A 14,486-nucleotide genomic window follows, 5' to 3' on the forward strand; every position below is an offset into this window, starting at 1 on the left:
TATATATATATATATATATACATATGTCACTTATTCCTCTTCAGAAATTAATCATGTGTGGGACTCTAAACGAGCCCAAAGAGGGGAATATTCCATTCCATTTTCTACCGCTTATCCGAACTACCTCGGGTCACGGGGAGCCTGTGCCTATCTCAGGAGTCATCGGGCATCAAGGCAGGATACACCCTGGATGGAGTGCCAACCCAACGCAGGGCACACACACTCACTCAGAGGGGAATATATTGAACATATTTAGATACATTTTACATGCACTGGGCACTGGTCTTCACCACACCACAGTTATTGTGTCCCTGAGAAATACCTAAACAGTATTAAGAAGACATGTTCTGGCCCCAGTCATACCTGAGGACCAAATTGTGGGCATGTTCCGCCTCGTTACTATGACAACAATCTACAAACAGGTCATGATAACTTTGTGCTAAATAGGTGCTGAGTGAGGATTATATATAAACAATAAATTTACAAAGACTTATTTTTATTCATTCATTTATACCTAAAAAGTATCCAGAAGTATTCATAGGAACAGTAGGAATGTAAGTTGACATATGTGTATCAGTGGAAACATCTGAGAACACATTTAACAAAAAATAATTGCATACGAATTAGTTTGTGATTATGATTTTATGATTTGATGTTATAATCGGTATATCTGTTCAATGATTATTCACATAAATGCACTTTATGTCATTTTAAGTATGTTTAGAGCACATGTTGAGCACTTGTAACAATGTAAAATCCAGTGATGTTTCTGAGGCATAAAAACCACAGAGCTGAAAGTTTGTGACATGTTGTTCTCTCCTAACCTTGGGTACTTTTCCACTGTTTATTGGGCATGATCCAGCAGTTTTTGATGACTTCATAAGTATTACAATTTTGCCCACTGAATTTAAATATATTTTGAAAATAAGACGATAACGAGCGAACCACCGTTAGATACGTAACTTGTTGCCTACGAAATAAACGTGGCAGATCAAAAGCATTGGATGACAAAAATAAGAGATAACATGATTGGTTTTTGAGGAGTACTCCTCTCAGAAATCTTGCTATAACAGTAGGCTGGAAGGCACTGGCTTTTCAGATGCTCTTGGGAACATCTCACTTTGTTTGATTCAAATAAATAAAGTTAATTCTTTCACACCTGGACCTTCTTTGTCTGAGAGATTTTTTTGAACGGCAAAATCAACTTTTGTCACATCAAATTCGAAAGTAAAAGCACATTTCAGGATGCGCATCTTTCCTGAACTGTTGTCACAATAAGAGACGACGTAAGTATAAAAAGTCATCATCTATTACCTAGAAAGACGTGGGCGAGTTGTTTTAAATCTGCGTTCAGAATTTTTTCATAGTTTTGTCGAGATAACGGTCTCATTAGGTTGAATGTAGGCCTATTTGTTTTTTATACGTTTAATAATGTGTTTATTAATAAATGTATTTAATAATGTATAATGTTTAGTAATGTTTTTGTTGATATTTTTCGTGTAATGCCATAATTCTGTGAACTTCCGCCCTGTATTTAAATTACAGAACGTATTGCTGAGTTCGTTTCTACTCAAGACCACAGACCTGAAATTACATGACAGATTTTGTAATGCTGCTTCTGTGTGTTTTTATTAATACTTCATTTTTTATTACATGCAATTTTCCTCTTATTTATTTAATGGTCTATTTTATTGTTCAATATATCAACTTGTTTTGAAGGGATAGCTCACCCAAAATATTATTTACTGTCACTCTCATTCAGGGGCGGAGCTACGGGGGGCCTAGATAGACAGCTGGCCCACCCAGTCAGAGCAAAGAAATATTTTTTATATTATTAAAAATTAATTTTAAGCTTAATTCTAAATTCGAATTGTATATATTAAAATAAAAACATTTGAATTGTTTGTTTATTAATGATAACATCCAAATATTATTAAGAATGTTCTCACGTTAAATCAGCTGCGCGCCAATATCACTGTCTGTAGATTATCTTTCTGATCATGTAAACATGACTAAACAGCTAAACATGCGGCGGTTTAAAAAAACACATCTAGACAATGACGCTGAAGAAACACACACCGAGGCATCTGAAAATGAAGGTGAAATACACACAGAAACATCCAATGAGTCTACTAATGGCAGCATGTGTGCTTCTTCAGCATCGACTGATATTCTCACTCTACCGGCTTCCGAATTAGTCAATCAAAATTGTCTATAATAAATAAGTGTGACCGTCTGACGATCATTAACTTACACTGGTAAAGCCCGTACTCAGACCCCAATTTCCACACAGACTACAAATATATTTATCAAAGTTATTAAAAAAACACCTGGAGCTCAACATCAAGGATAAAATTTAATCAATTTGAATGAATCATCCCAATGGGCTTCGTTTAGACGGTTCCCCGGGGCCGGCCACCCATACACTGGCCAAACGCATCCAAAAAAACAAAATATACTAACAAAGGAACAATTCACAATTTCCTTCTTTGGCTTCCATGTATTTGCTTAAACATTTCACCACTCCATTCAGAACACAAAATAAATACAAATCAAAGCACTTCAAACCAACCAAAGGCGAAAATATATAATTAATTTAAACCCACTCAACTCCCATCAGATAAACCAAGTTCACAAAAACAACAGAACAGATAAACCACAATTACTCAACTGCGTAATAGAGCAGCATAAATGTACAGCAATACAACAAAAGGATACAACCAACCCAAATAACGAAATAAACAAACTAAATAAATTGGTTAATAAACAATACCTAATAATAATAGGCTAATAATAAAATAAAGCAATGTAACAAAACACAATTTCAATTCCACTCTATTACACACACATTTAAACAACATACACAAACAACGAATAACCTCAAATCAAATGAAATTACGCCAGCGACATGAGCGAACCCAGTGGCGCCAGAGTCAACGGCCACGGGTTTAGTGCGCATCCAACGTGAGTGTTGAGTGCGAGCATTCCATGCAATCACGAGCGTTCAATGCAACAAGAGAACCCCGCGTCCCAAACTGGAAACGATATTTTAACCACAGCAAGACAGCAGCTGACAACTTCTGAAAAACAAATAGACATTTTCGTTTGCTCCCTCCCCACTCCTCAGATTTATAGTCACACAAACCGGGTAAAGGAAACATAATATTACCTTTCACGTGCAAGACACTCACTCACACATGCTCACTAGCAATGTCTGGACGCACCCGACTAATCTAAACTTACATCAAGCAAGCACATTAAGCAAACATGTGAATTAAGTTAAATTCCCACGAACACCCATATTCTAGATTTTTATTTCCCTCCCGTCTATGAGCCACCAGTTTAACAGAACCTACCTTTCTCAAGGAGTGAAGGAGATAGAAGACCTACACAAACAGGTCACATCGATACAATGTTATGAAGCACCTAACTCACCTGAGTCTACATAGGTACCTAGCTTCATAGATTACCTGACGCACCCACCCACTTAATACCCCGCTATTTTTAAAGGGGCCACGCAGACTACTCTTACAGTTTTTTACAGACGACACATTTCTTAATACTTAGCTCACTTTTGCAAAACTCTTTACACAGTTCTCCCAACCAACTTTCAGTTGGCAAAGCAGTTCATTTCACATTCAAAATGAACTACAACTACCAAAACACTTTATTCACGTCTCAAATCAACTGGTTCTTCCAGAACACTAGCAAAGGTTGACAGCCGACAAAACACACTTTCTCACCCACAAAACAATGACCTAAAAAACACTAACAACATGTAGCATTATACAATGTTTTCTTGTGTATAACAAGGACACATCTCTTTTATATTTCACTGCAATATATGTTACTGGAATGAATCAGACATGATGCAGAATTCATCAATGTTTTATGTTGTTTATTTATTTTTATTTTTTTGCACTGAGTAATTCCAAAATACAAAAATTTGTATACACACCATCCACTGATACAGATACAATAGTAATGCTAATCTACTCGCTCTTCTCCATTTGGCCACAGGTTCTCATCCACATCACATCTTATGTCATCTATAGGCAATACACCTTCTGTAATGTGCAACTTAGTCAATTGCCCTTGCAGAATACAAGTTACGTGTTGGTTTGCCGGAAAATCTAATAATCGAAGCCCTTGTAGAGCATTGCAGATTTGGCTGCACTCCAGCTTCTTTCATTGAGAGACCATGATTTACTACATGATCAGTTACAGTAGCTATGATCTCATCTGAGACTACAGCTCTTGATCTTCCTCTTATTCTTCTTCCACCACGCATACGTATTCCTCGCCCCCTCCCAGCCACTCTTCTTCCCCTTTCAGCCACTTCTCTATTTCTGGCTGAGTCCATGTTTACATAACAATACAAAACTATTTAGCAGTTGTCTCCGTTTGTAATGAAATTGAAAGAGTAACACCTGTGTAGATGTTCATCTACAATGAGAATCAGCTGTGGCTGGTCCTCTTGTCTAATTGTTTTTATAGCATTTAATTTTAAGATTTAAAATACATTACATTAAAATATTACTGTAGAAATGTAGCAAATTGCTGTCTAATTCAGTTTTGTATTATGTTATTGTGTTGAACATAAGTTTAACAGTTTTGAAAACAGTATGTAAGCATGTGCAAATTGGCCTGTACGTACAAAATTTTTGGGCAGTGGTTGTGTCTGAATGAGAAAAGAATTCATGACATTTGAGAGATGTAGTCATTGAATGCATTTTGTGCCAAAGCAATGATAATTGATCCTCAGTTTAGCCCACATAGACTTCTGTTGTGCTCACTGTGTGAAGAGTTTTGCAAAAGTGACCTAAGTATTGAGAAATGTGTCCTAGCATCTGTAAAAAACTGTAAAGGGGCAATCCTTCTACATAAGCAATATTTCGAAATTTGGACTTAGTATCTCATTATTATGAGATAAGTCATTATTATGAGATACTAAGTCATTATTATGACTTACTAATTCAAAAAAAAAATCTCAACCCTGGCGGAAACGGGCTTCCATACTTTTAAGACAAGTAGGACATCACGTAAATCCTGGGACATGGAGGGAGTGCAGCTGTGATGACTCTTTTGTGGGTGTCAAGAATGTCACCCCAATCAGCGGCAACATGTGTTTAGCCCACGCGGTATTAAGGAGACAGCTCGCACAACGGGTCCAAGTAAAGTTGTTCAAATGTGTCTGCTGCAGCTCGGTATACGCAACAATTGAAGATATTATACAATATTTATTTTGCAAAAATAATACAAATAATCTTTTATTCTTCAAAAAGAACACAAAGAATGATCATCTACGCTGCCATAGTACAACTCTTGTGTCATTACAACAGGGTGTTCCGGACCACCATTTCCGTTTAAAAAACGTTTTGCAACGTTTTTATTCGGGGCTGAACGCAGCCCATATGATCACCAATGGCTCTCACTAAATCCTTGGTGTTTCGAGTCAGATCCGTGGGCGTGGCTTGTTGGATTTGACTAAATCTTTGGTGTTTCAAGTCGAAACCTTTACCCTAACCATTACTCTTACCATTACTCCAACCAGCAAAAATATACCTATGATTGTTCAAATTGACGGAAAAACACGTTTGGGTGATGACGTCAGACTCGAAACACAAAGGATTTAGTGAAAGCCGTCCACCAACTGTAGCTACTTTTAAATCCGGATAAAAAACACACTTGTTTAGCTGTGCATTTACAACCTGAGCACTGTGCTGGTTTACATCAACTGCACTTCTATTTCTTATTCATTTTTCTCTTGTTCTTATTCTTTTTATATATCCACTCACTGTTTCTTAAAATGTAAAGTCTCATTTGTGATCTTAAATAATAATAATAATAATTACCATTTTAAAGATACATCTTATTTCTCTCACAATCATTTTATGTAAAGCACTTTGAATTGCCGTACGAAATGTGCTATATAAATAAACTTGCGTTGCCTAAGAACTATCGACCGATATGCGTTTTTCAGGCCCCGATACCGATTATTTCCAAGTGAATTCGACTGATGACCGATATTTTGAACCGATATATATATATATGGTGTAAAAACTTAAATTTGTAAAAAAATTAAGAACACAGGCTCAGAAACATTTGAAACATTTTTAATTCTGACTGAGAAATCTTGTATTTTGTAAACAAAAAAATGTTCTGATGACTTAACATTGCATACAATACTAGAACTATTCAATTAATCATTTTGCTCATCGTTGGATTAACTAGCACAATTTAGATAATTTATGTAATAAGTGTAAATAAATGAATTACCTTCATAGCTTTATTGTGTATGTTGTTGAAAAGACCGCAAATGTTATCATGAAGCTATAACATTAAAAGCATATTTTGCGCACACTTAGATAGTACATTGGCCTATTCCTTGAGTGTATTGTCGGCAAGACGGGCATTTAATCACACCCATGGGTGTCTCTGAACATTTATGTGTATAAAATAGTCGCGAAAAATAACTCGATCTAACATTTGTCGCGAGCAGCTTGAGATTGCGGAGTCTATGTGTGTGTGTGTGAGTGCGTGCATACGTACATACTGACAGAGCTAAAACAAAAAGGAACACAATCTCTAAGCCAGGCTATTTTATTAACAAATTACGGACAAAAACAAATACATCCCATAACTGTGAAATAAAGACAGAATACGAACAAGCTGCCTGTAACACGCATACAACAATAAGAAAAAAAACGCCCTTCTCGTTTCCTTGTTAACTTCCCTTCAGTGTTTCATTACCCACACCTGCCTATTGTTAATCATCCTTTGTTCGTATCCCTATTTAATGCCCTTGTATTCTCTGTCCTGTGCTTGTTTGTTCTTGTTCCTTGTTGTATCTTCATGCTCGTTGGAACTGCTCTATTGAGGATTGGTCCCTACGCTGTGTCCCAGCGTTCTGCTCCAGCGTTCTGCTCTGCTCCAGCGTTCTGCTCCAGCGTTCTGTGCCTGTTTATTATCATTGTTGATTTTGTTACAGCTTGGTTTTCCTCCGTGAGTTTTTCGTTCCTGTTTGGCTGTCTCTGTTATCCCCTGTATTTTACCCCATTGTGGGTTTTTGTTTTGTTGTCATGGTTCCACCTCTCCTTGTCAGGTATTTCTTGGTTTAGAGGTGGAATCATACAGAATCCTCTGTTTCATGTGGGAGAGAGACGCTTTCATCTCTCTCTTGTCTCGTCATCGTTCCTACCCTCCTGTTCCCTAGTTTGTGTTGATTAGCTTTCCTTGATTGTAATCCCTTGCACCTGTTCCCTCTTGTTATCTTCCCTATAAGAGTCCTCACGTTTCATTGTCTTGTGCGCGTTCATTGTAAGTTGTTCCTTTACGTCTTACCTGTTGATGTTCCTGCCCTTCAGAGTTTGTCCATAAAGTCTTGTTACCTTGTTCCTGTTCCCCGGTATAGTAAGTGTCAGTTTAGTGTTTGTTTCAAGTGTTTCAGTTTTAGTGTAGTAAGTCAGTGTCCTTGTTTATTGTTAAGTATATATTTCCCTGTATGGTTTTCCCCCATCGTGGGTTTTTGTTTTGCCTGTTTGTTTAGTCTTGTTTATTGTTTAATAAAATCCCTGTTAACCCCTACCATCTCGTTTCGTCCTGTGTCTGCCTGCAATTGGGTTCTACCTCCCCCCAAACCGTGACATTTGTGTTTTCGTGTCCATTTAATTAAAGTATTTTGTTAATACGCGACTGACTGAAGTTGTCACTGCAACAAGAGTTTTTTTATTTCATTTTTAACTTTAATCATTTAAGTTTTCATTATTTACTGATGTTTATTTAAATGTTTTATATGCTGTAGCCCAATAAGCCGTTTTCACTGATGGATTTGCGCATTTAACATGGATGGATGTTTCATCCTCAGATATCATATTTAAATTTCAAGTATTAAACTATTTAGCAATTTCTAGTATTTAAATAAGGTCCATATTTCTCTTGTGAAATATGTGATGTGAGTGCTACTGGTATTGTGAGTGCTACACGCAAATATAATAAAATAAATATTATTTATTTAAATCATATACATTCCCCTTCAGGTGAAAGGGTGATGCGAATTATTCAGGCCCACCCACAATTTTACATGCCCACCTGCCCTTTACTTTGTATATCCGCCTCTGCTATCATGTTATTCTAAACGTGTATGACTGACTTTTCAAAACACAAAAGATAATATTTTAAAGAATGAATGAACAATTGATAGCCAAACCACCACAAGAGTTTCTGCTAAGTATTATCTACACCCACACACATACACACACATGTATATACATAATTTTTTATACACTATTGATTATTACATAGAAAATCCACAAATGGACATTTCTCTCAATCCAGCTGCACTCACTGAAGTCTAGTTGTTTATCGACACTTTAAAATGAGTTTATAGGCATGACACTTTCTTCTTGTGTTACACTTACGATGACAGCAAAGTTATAAGGTGTCATAAAGTATATTGTTTGAATGGATTATAATAGACTGTTTGTCTATCCCTTTTTCCTGGTAAATAAAACAGGCCATAAAGAAGATGTTCACAAACAGTAGCTACTTTTAAATCCAGACTAAAAACACACGATTAGCTGTACAATTACAACCTGAGCACTGCGCTGGTTTACATCAACTGCACTTCTATTTCTTTTATTCTTTTTATATATACGCTCACATTTTCATCAATCTTACTGCTGTTTTATTGTTTCTTAAAATCTAAAGTTGTATCTGTGATCTTAAATCATTTGCAATATAAAGATACGTCTTACTTCTCTTTGTCAATCATTTTATGTTAAGCAATGTAAGTTGCCCTTGTGTATGACATTTGGTCTATAAATAAACTTGCCTTGCCTTTATAGAACTGGATTCTTTAAAACTGAATGGGTTCTGTTCATTACAGTTATGGACTCAAGAGTTGTTGTCTGGTTGTGGATGATGCTGTCCTCCACTTGCTCTGGAATTAAACTGGAGGGAAATGGATACACTGATATTTTGGTGGCGATCAGTTCAGCAGTACCGCAGGACAACAGAATCATTGATAAAATAAAGGTGAATATAAAGAGTTTTCTTCTTATTAATGAACTTTATAAGTAATATTTTGTCCATTGTTTTTCCTTCCCATCCATATTTAGTTATTTAGAAGAATGATTATTTAAATTAATAAAATGATGCGTTGGAATATACAGGCATTGACATAAACTCTGATTATTGATATTGTGTTAATTTTGCCTTAAGAGACAATATACGGAGATACTCCCTAAACTTGTGTTGAGTGTGACAAATAATACATTTTATAAAAAGTTAATACAATTTTGACAATAACTCTTGATTATTGATTTTGTGTTAATTTTGCCAATATACGAAGATACTCTCTACACTTGTGTTGAGTGTGAAAAATAATTAAGTCAATAAAATTTAAGATTAATTTAACTGCTAGCATTTGTTTTATTTTATTTATGTATTCTTATTATTTCTCAAATAGGCATTGTGATAGAACAAATTCCTTGAGAAAGGATAGTGTTGTAGTGTAAATCTGATATTGTGATAGCTCTAGAATGAAATCTTCATTGACAGTATTTCATTGACAAGTGAGACTTGTATAGACTGTCCTCATTACATATAAATACATTTACAGTTTCATTGTTATATTATCTATTTTATTGGACAGGACATGTTTACTGAGGGCTCTTTGTATCTTTTTGAAGCAATGGAGGAAAAGGTCTATTTCAAAGACATTACAATATTAGTACCAGCTCAATGGAGCGGCACTGATTTTATCAAATCAAGAACAGAATCCTTTGAGAAGGTATGGAACATTGGGAGATATTGTCTTGTTTGGACAAAAGAAATGTTCAATTACATGTTTCTGACAAAAATTGTAAATCAAATGCAGGCCAGAATAAGAATTGATAATCCAGCGCGTGGTGATGAACCGTACACTAACCAGTATGAAGATTGTGGATCAGAGAGTCAATACATTCATTTCACCCCAAACTTCCTCCTAAATGACAGTTTCAATCAGATTTATGGATTAAGAGGTCACTTGTCATCCATTTATCATGAAATTATTCATACTACTGTATGTGCTATTTTCATTTTCTGAAATATTTTTATTTGTTTGTTTGTAGGAAGGGTTTTGGTTCATGAATGGGCTCATCTGAGATTGGGAGTATATGATGAATACAATGAAGACAAGCCATTCTACTTTTCTAATGGTGTTCAAGCTACAGGGTTATAATCCAATAATTTATTATCAAAAATAAATAAAAAAATTATAATTAAGAAAGGATGATCAACATTGTCTATGTGTTCATTTATAGATGTAGTAAACACATTACAGGCCAGTATCACAATAACTCTTCTGGATTTCCTCAGTTGTGTGTCCTTGACCCTCAAACTTCAATACCTACCAAAGAGTGTCAGTTCTTTCCAAACAAACATCAAAACACAAAAAGCTCCATAATGTATTTACCAAGTGTGGATTCTGTAAGTATTAACCTCAGTGACATTTACAAAAAATAACAATAAGACTCTTGAGAGAATACTTACATTTAATGATATTTTTGAAAATTTTAAAACAACATTTACTCAAATTACTCATTTTAAATCAGGAAATTCATAGAAGCATTTTGACTAAAGATCTTAGAAAACCCTATTTTTTATTTGCAATTCAATCTGAAAAAATATATTTCAGGTAGTTACATTTTGTCGAGAAGATGATCACAATGGTGCCGCCCCAAACATGCAAAATGAGAAATGTGGAAATAAAGCAACATGGACAGTAATATTTGAGGATTCAGTGGACAGTGATGCCCTTCAATCTCTAATACCGCTGCCATCCCCTTCACCAGCACCATCTTTCACTGTTGTGCAAAGAATGCAACGTGTCGTTTGTCTCATCCTTGATGTCTCAGGAAGCATGACAGTATGTGGCAGTAACATACATTAAACAAAAAGTGTGTCATTTTTCCACCATCAGTGGCACCACAGTTACAGAAGTAATGATTATATCCAAACAAGTTTCAAACAAATCATCTGCCACTAGTCAGAAAAACAGATAACTCCTCTCCAAACTGAGATTGATAGAGTTAATATTTTTACACATTAATTTTCAACATTAATGTTTAGATATTAATCTGGGTTTTAAACCCAATCACTTAATTAATTTTGATGATATATAATTAATTTTCAAGGGCTCTAGGATTATTCGACAGCGGCAAGCCGCCACACATTTCATACGGCACATCATTGAAGATCAAGGCAAAGTGGGAATCGTAACCTTTAGTACTGATGCTTCAACTCTTAAAGCCTTGACTCTTATTGACAGTGACACCATAAGAGAGAATCTCATCAGTTTATTGCCAACACAAGCAGATGGATCAACAAACGTCTGTACTGGCCTCAATAAAGCCTTAGAGGTGCCCTGTTAATTATATTTATATGCATTATGTATGTTTGTGTGAAGTGAATACATATTCAATGTAAATGCTATGTATTTCTTTTTATACCCATCAGGTGCTTAAAGCAGATAATAAGGATGCATCAGGAGATGAAATTATTTTTCTCACTGATGGTCAGGCAACAGACAACATCAATTTATGTGTTCCAAGTTCAAAACAAAGTGGTGCCATTATACACACTTTGGCTTTGGGTCCACAAGCCGCCAAAGAACTGCAGGAAATGGCGGACAGAACTGGTAAGTGTGGTAACACAAAAATTGGTCCCACAGATGCAAACACCAAACAATGGATCAATTACTTCTAACACCAACTGGATCCCAAGTTGATTTTTAATGGTTATTTGACCTCCCCCATCCCCAAGGTTTGCACAGGCCCCCAAAATGTTGACTTTGAGTTCTCTCAAATATTTTGTCTTAATTTTTGACTATAAATTTGTTTAAAAAGTGTCTGTCTTGCAGTCATTGTATTTGTCTTTGAGTGAATCCTACTGCCAGTATTTAAAGTCAATCAAATGAAAAATTCTCTTTTGTTCCATTTTGAAATTAGATGGGAAATTTATCATAGCAACTGATGATATCACCTCCAATCTGTTAGTGGATGCATTTGCTTCAATAACAATACAAACTGGAGATTACAGGAAAGAACCAGTTCAGGTTTGGCAAGTTCATTACCCATTTTATGAATTATAGTGTATGTACTGTGTATATATACTGTACTATATACTTTATATATTTTATGTGTTCATTTTTAATGTATGCTTACAGCTGGAGAGTACGGGAAAGAGAACAGCTGACTGGTTCAATGGAACAGTGTCAGTGGATTCAACCGTCGGTAACAAAACCAGCTTTTTAATCATCTATGAAATCAGTGCACCTACTGTGTATATACAGACGCCAAGTGGGTCCAACTACAGTCAAACAGATATGAGTGAAGATCCATCAGCAAAGACACTCACACTAAAAATTCCAGGAACTGCAGCGGTATGACGACCTTAATAGGAATACAGGAGTTATGGCTGAAGTTTATTGTTCAAACCATAAGTTTTAAACATTAGTATTTCTGTATTATATTAAAAAGGCATTGAGGCCAAATGTTCTAAATAATCATTTACAAAAAGTTTTGAAACAGACACATATTTTTCATGAATAATTTAGATAAGCGTTATCCTAAAGACAAAGTCCTAAAACGTTTGTGTTATCTATGTTGTATTTGGTAGTCTGGAGACTGGAAGTACAGTATTCTGAGTGGAGGACTTCAGTCTTTGACAATAACAGTAACCAGTCAAGCAGCTCGCTCTGATGTTCCTCCTATCATAGTCAAAGCACATGTGAATCAGCAGCTGATCAGTGGCAGTAAACCTGTGATTGTGTTTGCTGAGGTTAGTCAGAATTACAGACCTGTAATAAATGCTGAAGTGAAGGCCACACTGGAGTCAGAAACTGGAACAATGAAACAATTAGAGCTACTGGATAATGGAGCAGGTAAATTACCCATAATCCTTTTCTCAAGCACACACACATGCTAAAATATAAATAAACAAACTGTAAATCTAAATCTTACAGGAGCTGATGCTTTCAAAAATGATGGGATCTATTCCATATATTTCACAAAGTTCGTAAAAGGCAGAATCAGCTTGAAAGTGAGAGTGAAGAATAAAGACGGACAATCCAGATTTACTCTCCACAAAAAGAGCGGCGCTCTATATGTACCTGGATATGTGGTGGATGGTAAAACTATGACATCATCACTGTTGTGCAATGTTGCTTGAAACTGGCAGTAGTTCTAGTAATATTGTGAAACGTGACATTGCATGGCATCTTTTCATTTCTCTTTTTAGATAAGGTAGAGCTGAACCCTCCGAAGCCTCCGGTTCCTGAACAACCACTTGTTGAAGGAAACTTTAGCAGAACATCCACTGGAGAAAGTTTTCAGGTTACTATTTCAAATCGACCAATTTATCCTCCAAACAAAATCACAGATCTTAATGCTGAAATCCAGGAGAACACGGTCCTTCTCATCTGGAGAGCTCCTGGTGAAGACTTAGACCAGGGAACAGGTAGCATACATTTTGCTATAATAATAGTTTGTATAAGTTTTCATTTATTGTGTAACGTAATCTTGAGTGCTGAAATAAATACTTTATATTGAAATAACAGTCACCTTAATGTGCATTAACCTTATAATATATTTTACTTTTAAGCTAAATCCTATGAGATCAGATGGAGCGATGACATTGAAATGCTTCGACTGAACTTCAGCGAATCTTCTTTAGTCAACACATCTGCCGTCTCACCTAAGGAGGCTGGATCATTAGAACAACACTCATTTAATATGACAGTTGAGAATGGTACCACACTCTTCTTTGCTCTTCGCTCTGATGAAAATGATGATGCAATATCTGAAATATCCAACATTGCTCAAGTATCAAAGATCATCATGCCTGCTCCCAACCCAGCAGGAATCTCAAATCCGGGCCTGAATTTGAACGTTATTATCATTTCAGTTTGTGTAGCAGTTATAGTGGTGTGTTTGATTGTAGCTGTAACAGCATGGGCAGTGAAACGAAGTAAACGTGTTGATGCTTATACATTCACAATATAGTGCAAACTATTGCCAAAATCAGTACTCTTTTAAAATTGAAACAAGAATATAAATTTGGAAAATGTTAAACCTAAAAACATTTTAAGGTATACTGTACTGGTGTTTTTCTTCTTTTTATTAATCCTAATTCTTATTTCTGTACTGCAAAGGGCATTAAATTTGCTTCAATGTTAAATGAGTTGGATGTTTTTCTTGGATAATTTCAGAAAAATCTGACAACAATATAAACCAGTTCAAAGTAATCTATAAAAGGCCAGTAGATTAAAAATGAAACACATAAATGCTTATCAAGCAAAAAAACACATGAATAAATGTTACAAGAACAATGACAATATAAACATTTATAAACCTGCTTTCAGCTCACGGGTTCTGTTGGCCTAGAAACAGGAGAGACTTAAAAAAACGAATTTTATTGGCAGAACATGGCTTTTTACAATG

At 35.6% G+C, this 14,486-nt stretch overlaps 1 protein-coding gene across 2 annotated transcripts; it reads left to right on the forward strand.

Annotated features, from left to right (window-relative positions):
• The first annotated feature begins 1,115 nt into the window (after window positions 1–1,115).
• On the forward strand, window positions 1,116–14,223 carry LOC130428104 (calcium-activated chloride channel regulator 4A-like). 2 transcript variants are annotated; one of them, XM_056755954.1, is made up of 15 exons: window positions 1,116–1,286; window positions 8,888–9,036; window positions 9,656–9,793; window positions 9,881–10,025; window positions 10,116–10,218; window positions 10,308–10,473; window positions 10,682–10,912; window positions 11,181–11,405; window positions 11,503–11,683; window positions 11,994–12,100; window positions 12,212–12,427; window positions 12,664–12,928; window positions 13,010–13,174; window positions 13,285–13,503; window positions 13,648–14,223. In XM_056755954.1, exons 2-15 carry the CDS (start codon window positions 8,890–8,892, stop codon window positions 14,046–14,048), a joined length of 2,709 nt encoding a protein of 902 aa, XP_056611932.1. In that variant the 5' UTR covers window positions 1,116–1,286; window positions 8,888–8,889; the 3' UTR covers window positions 14,049–14,223. The 2 variants fall into 2 exon arrangements, with proteins under 2 accessions (XP_056611932.1, XP_056611933.1); XM_056755955.1 differs by lacking the exon at window positions 1,116–1,286 and having other exon boundaries at window positions 9,009–9,036; window positions 9,693–9,793.
• Window positions 14,224–14,486: the final 263 nt, after the last annotated feature.

Source organism: Triplophysa dalaica, chromosome 9, assembly GCF_015846415.1.
Source record: "Triplophysa dalaica isolate WHDGS20190420 chromosome 9, ASM1584641v1, whole genome shotgun sequence".
Classification (NCBI taxonomy): domain Eukaryota; kingdom Metazoa; phylum Chordata; class Actinopteri; order Cypriniformes; family Nemacheilidae; genus Triplophysa; species Triplophysa dalaica.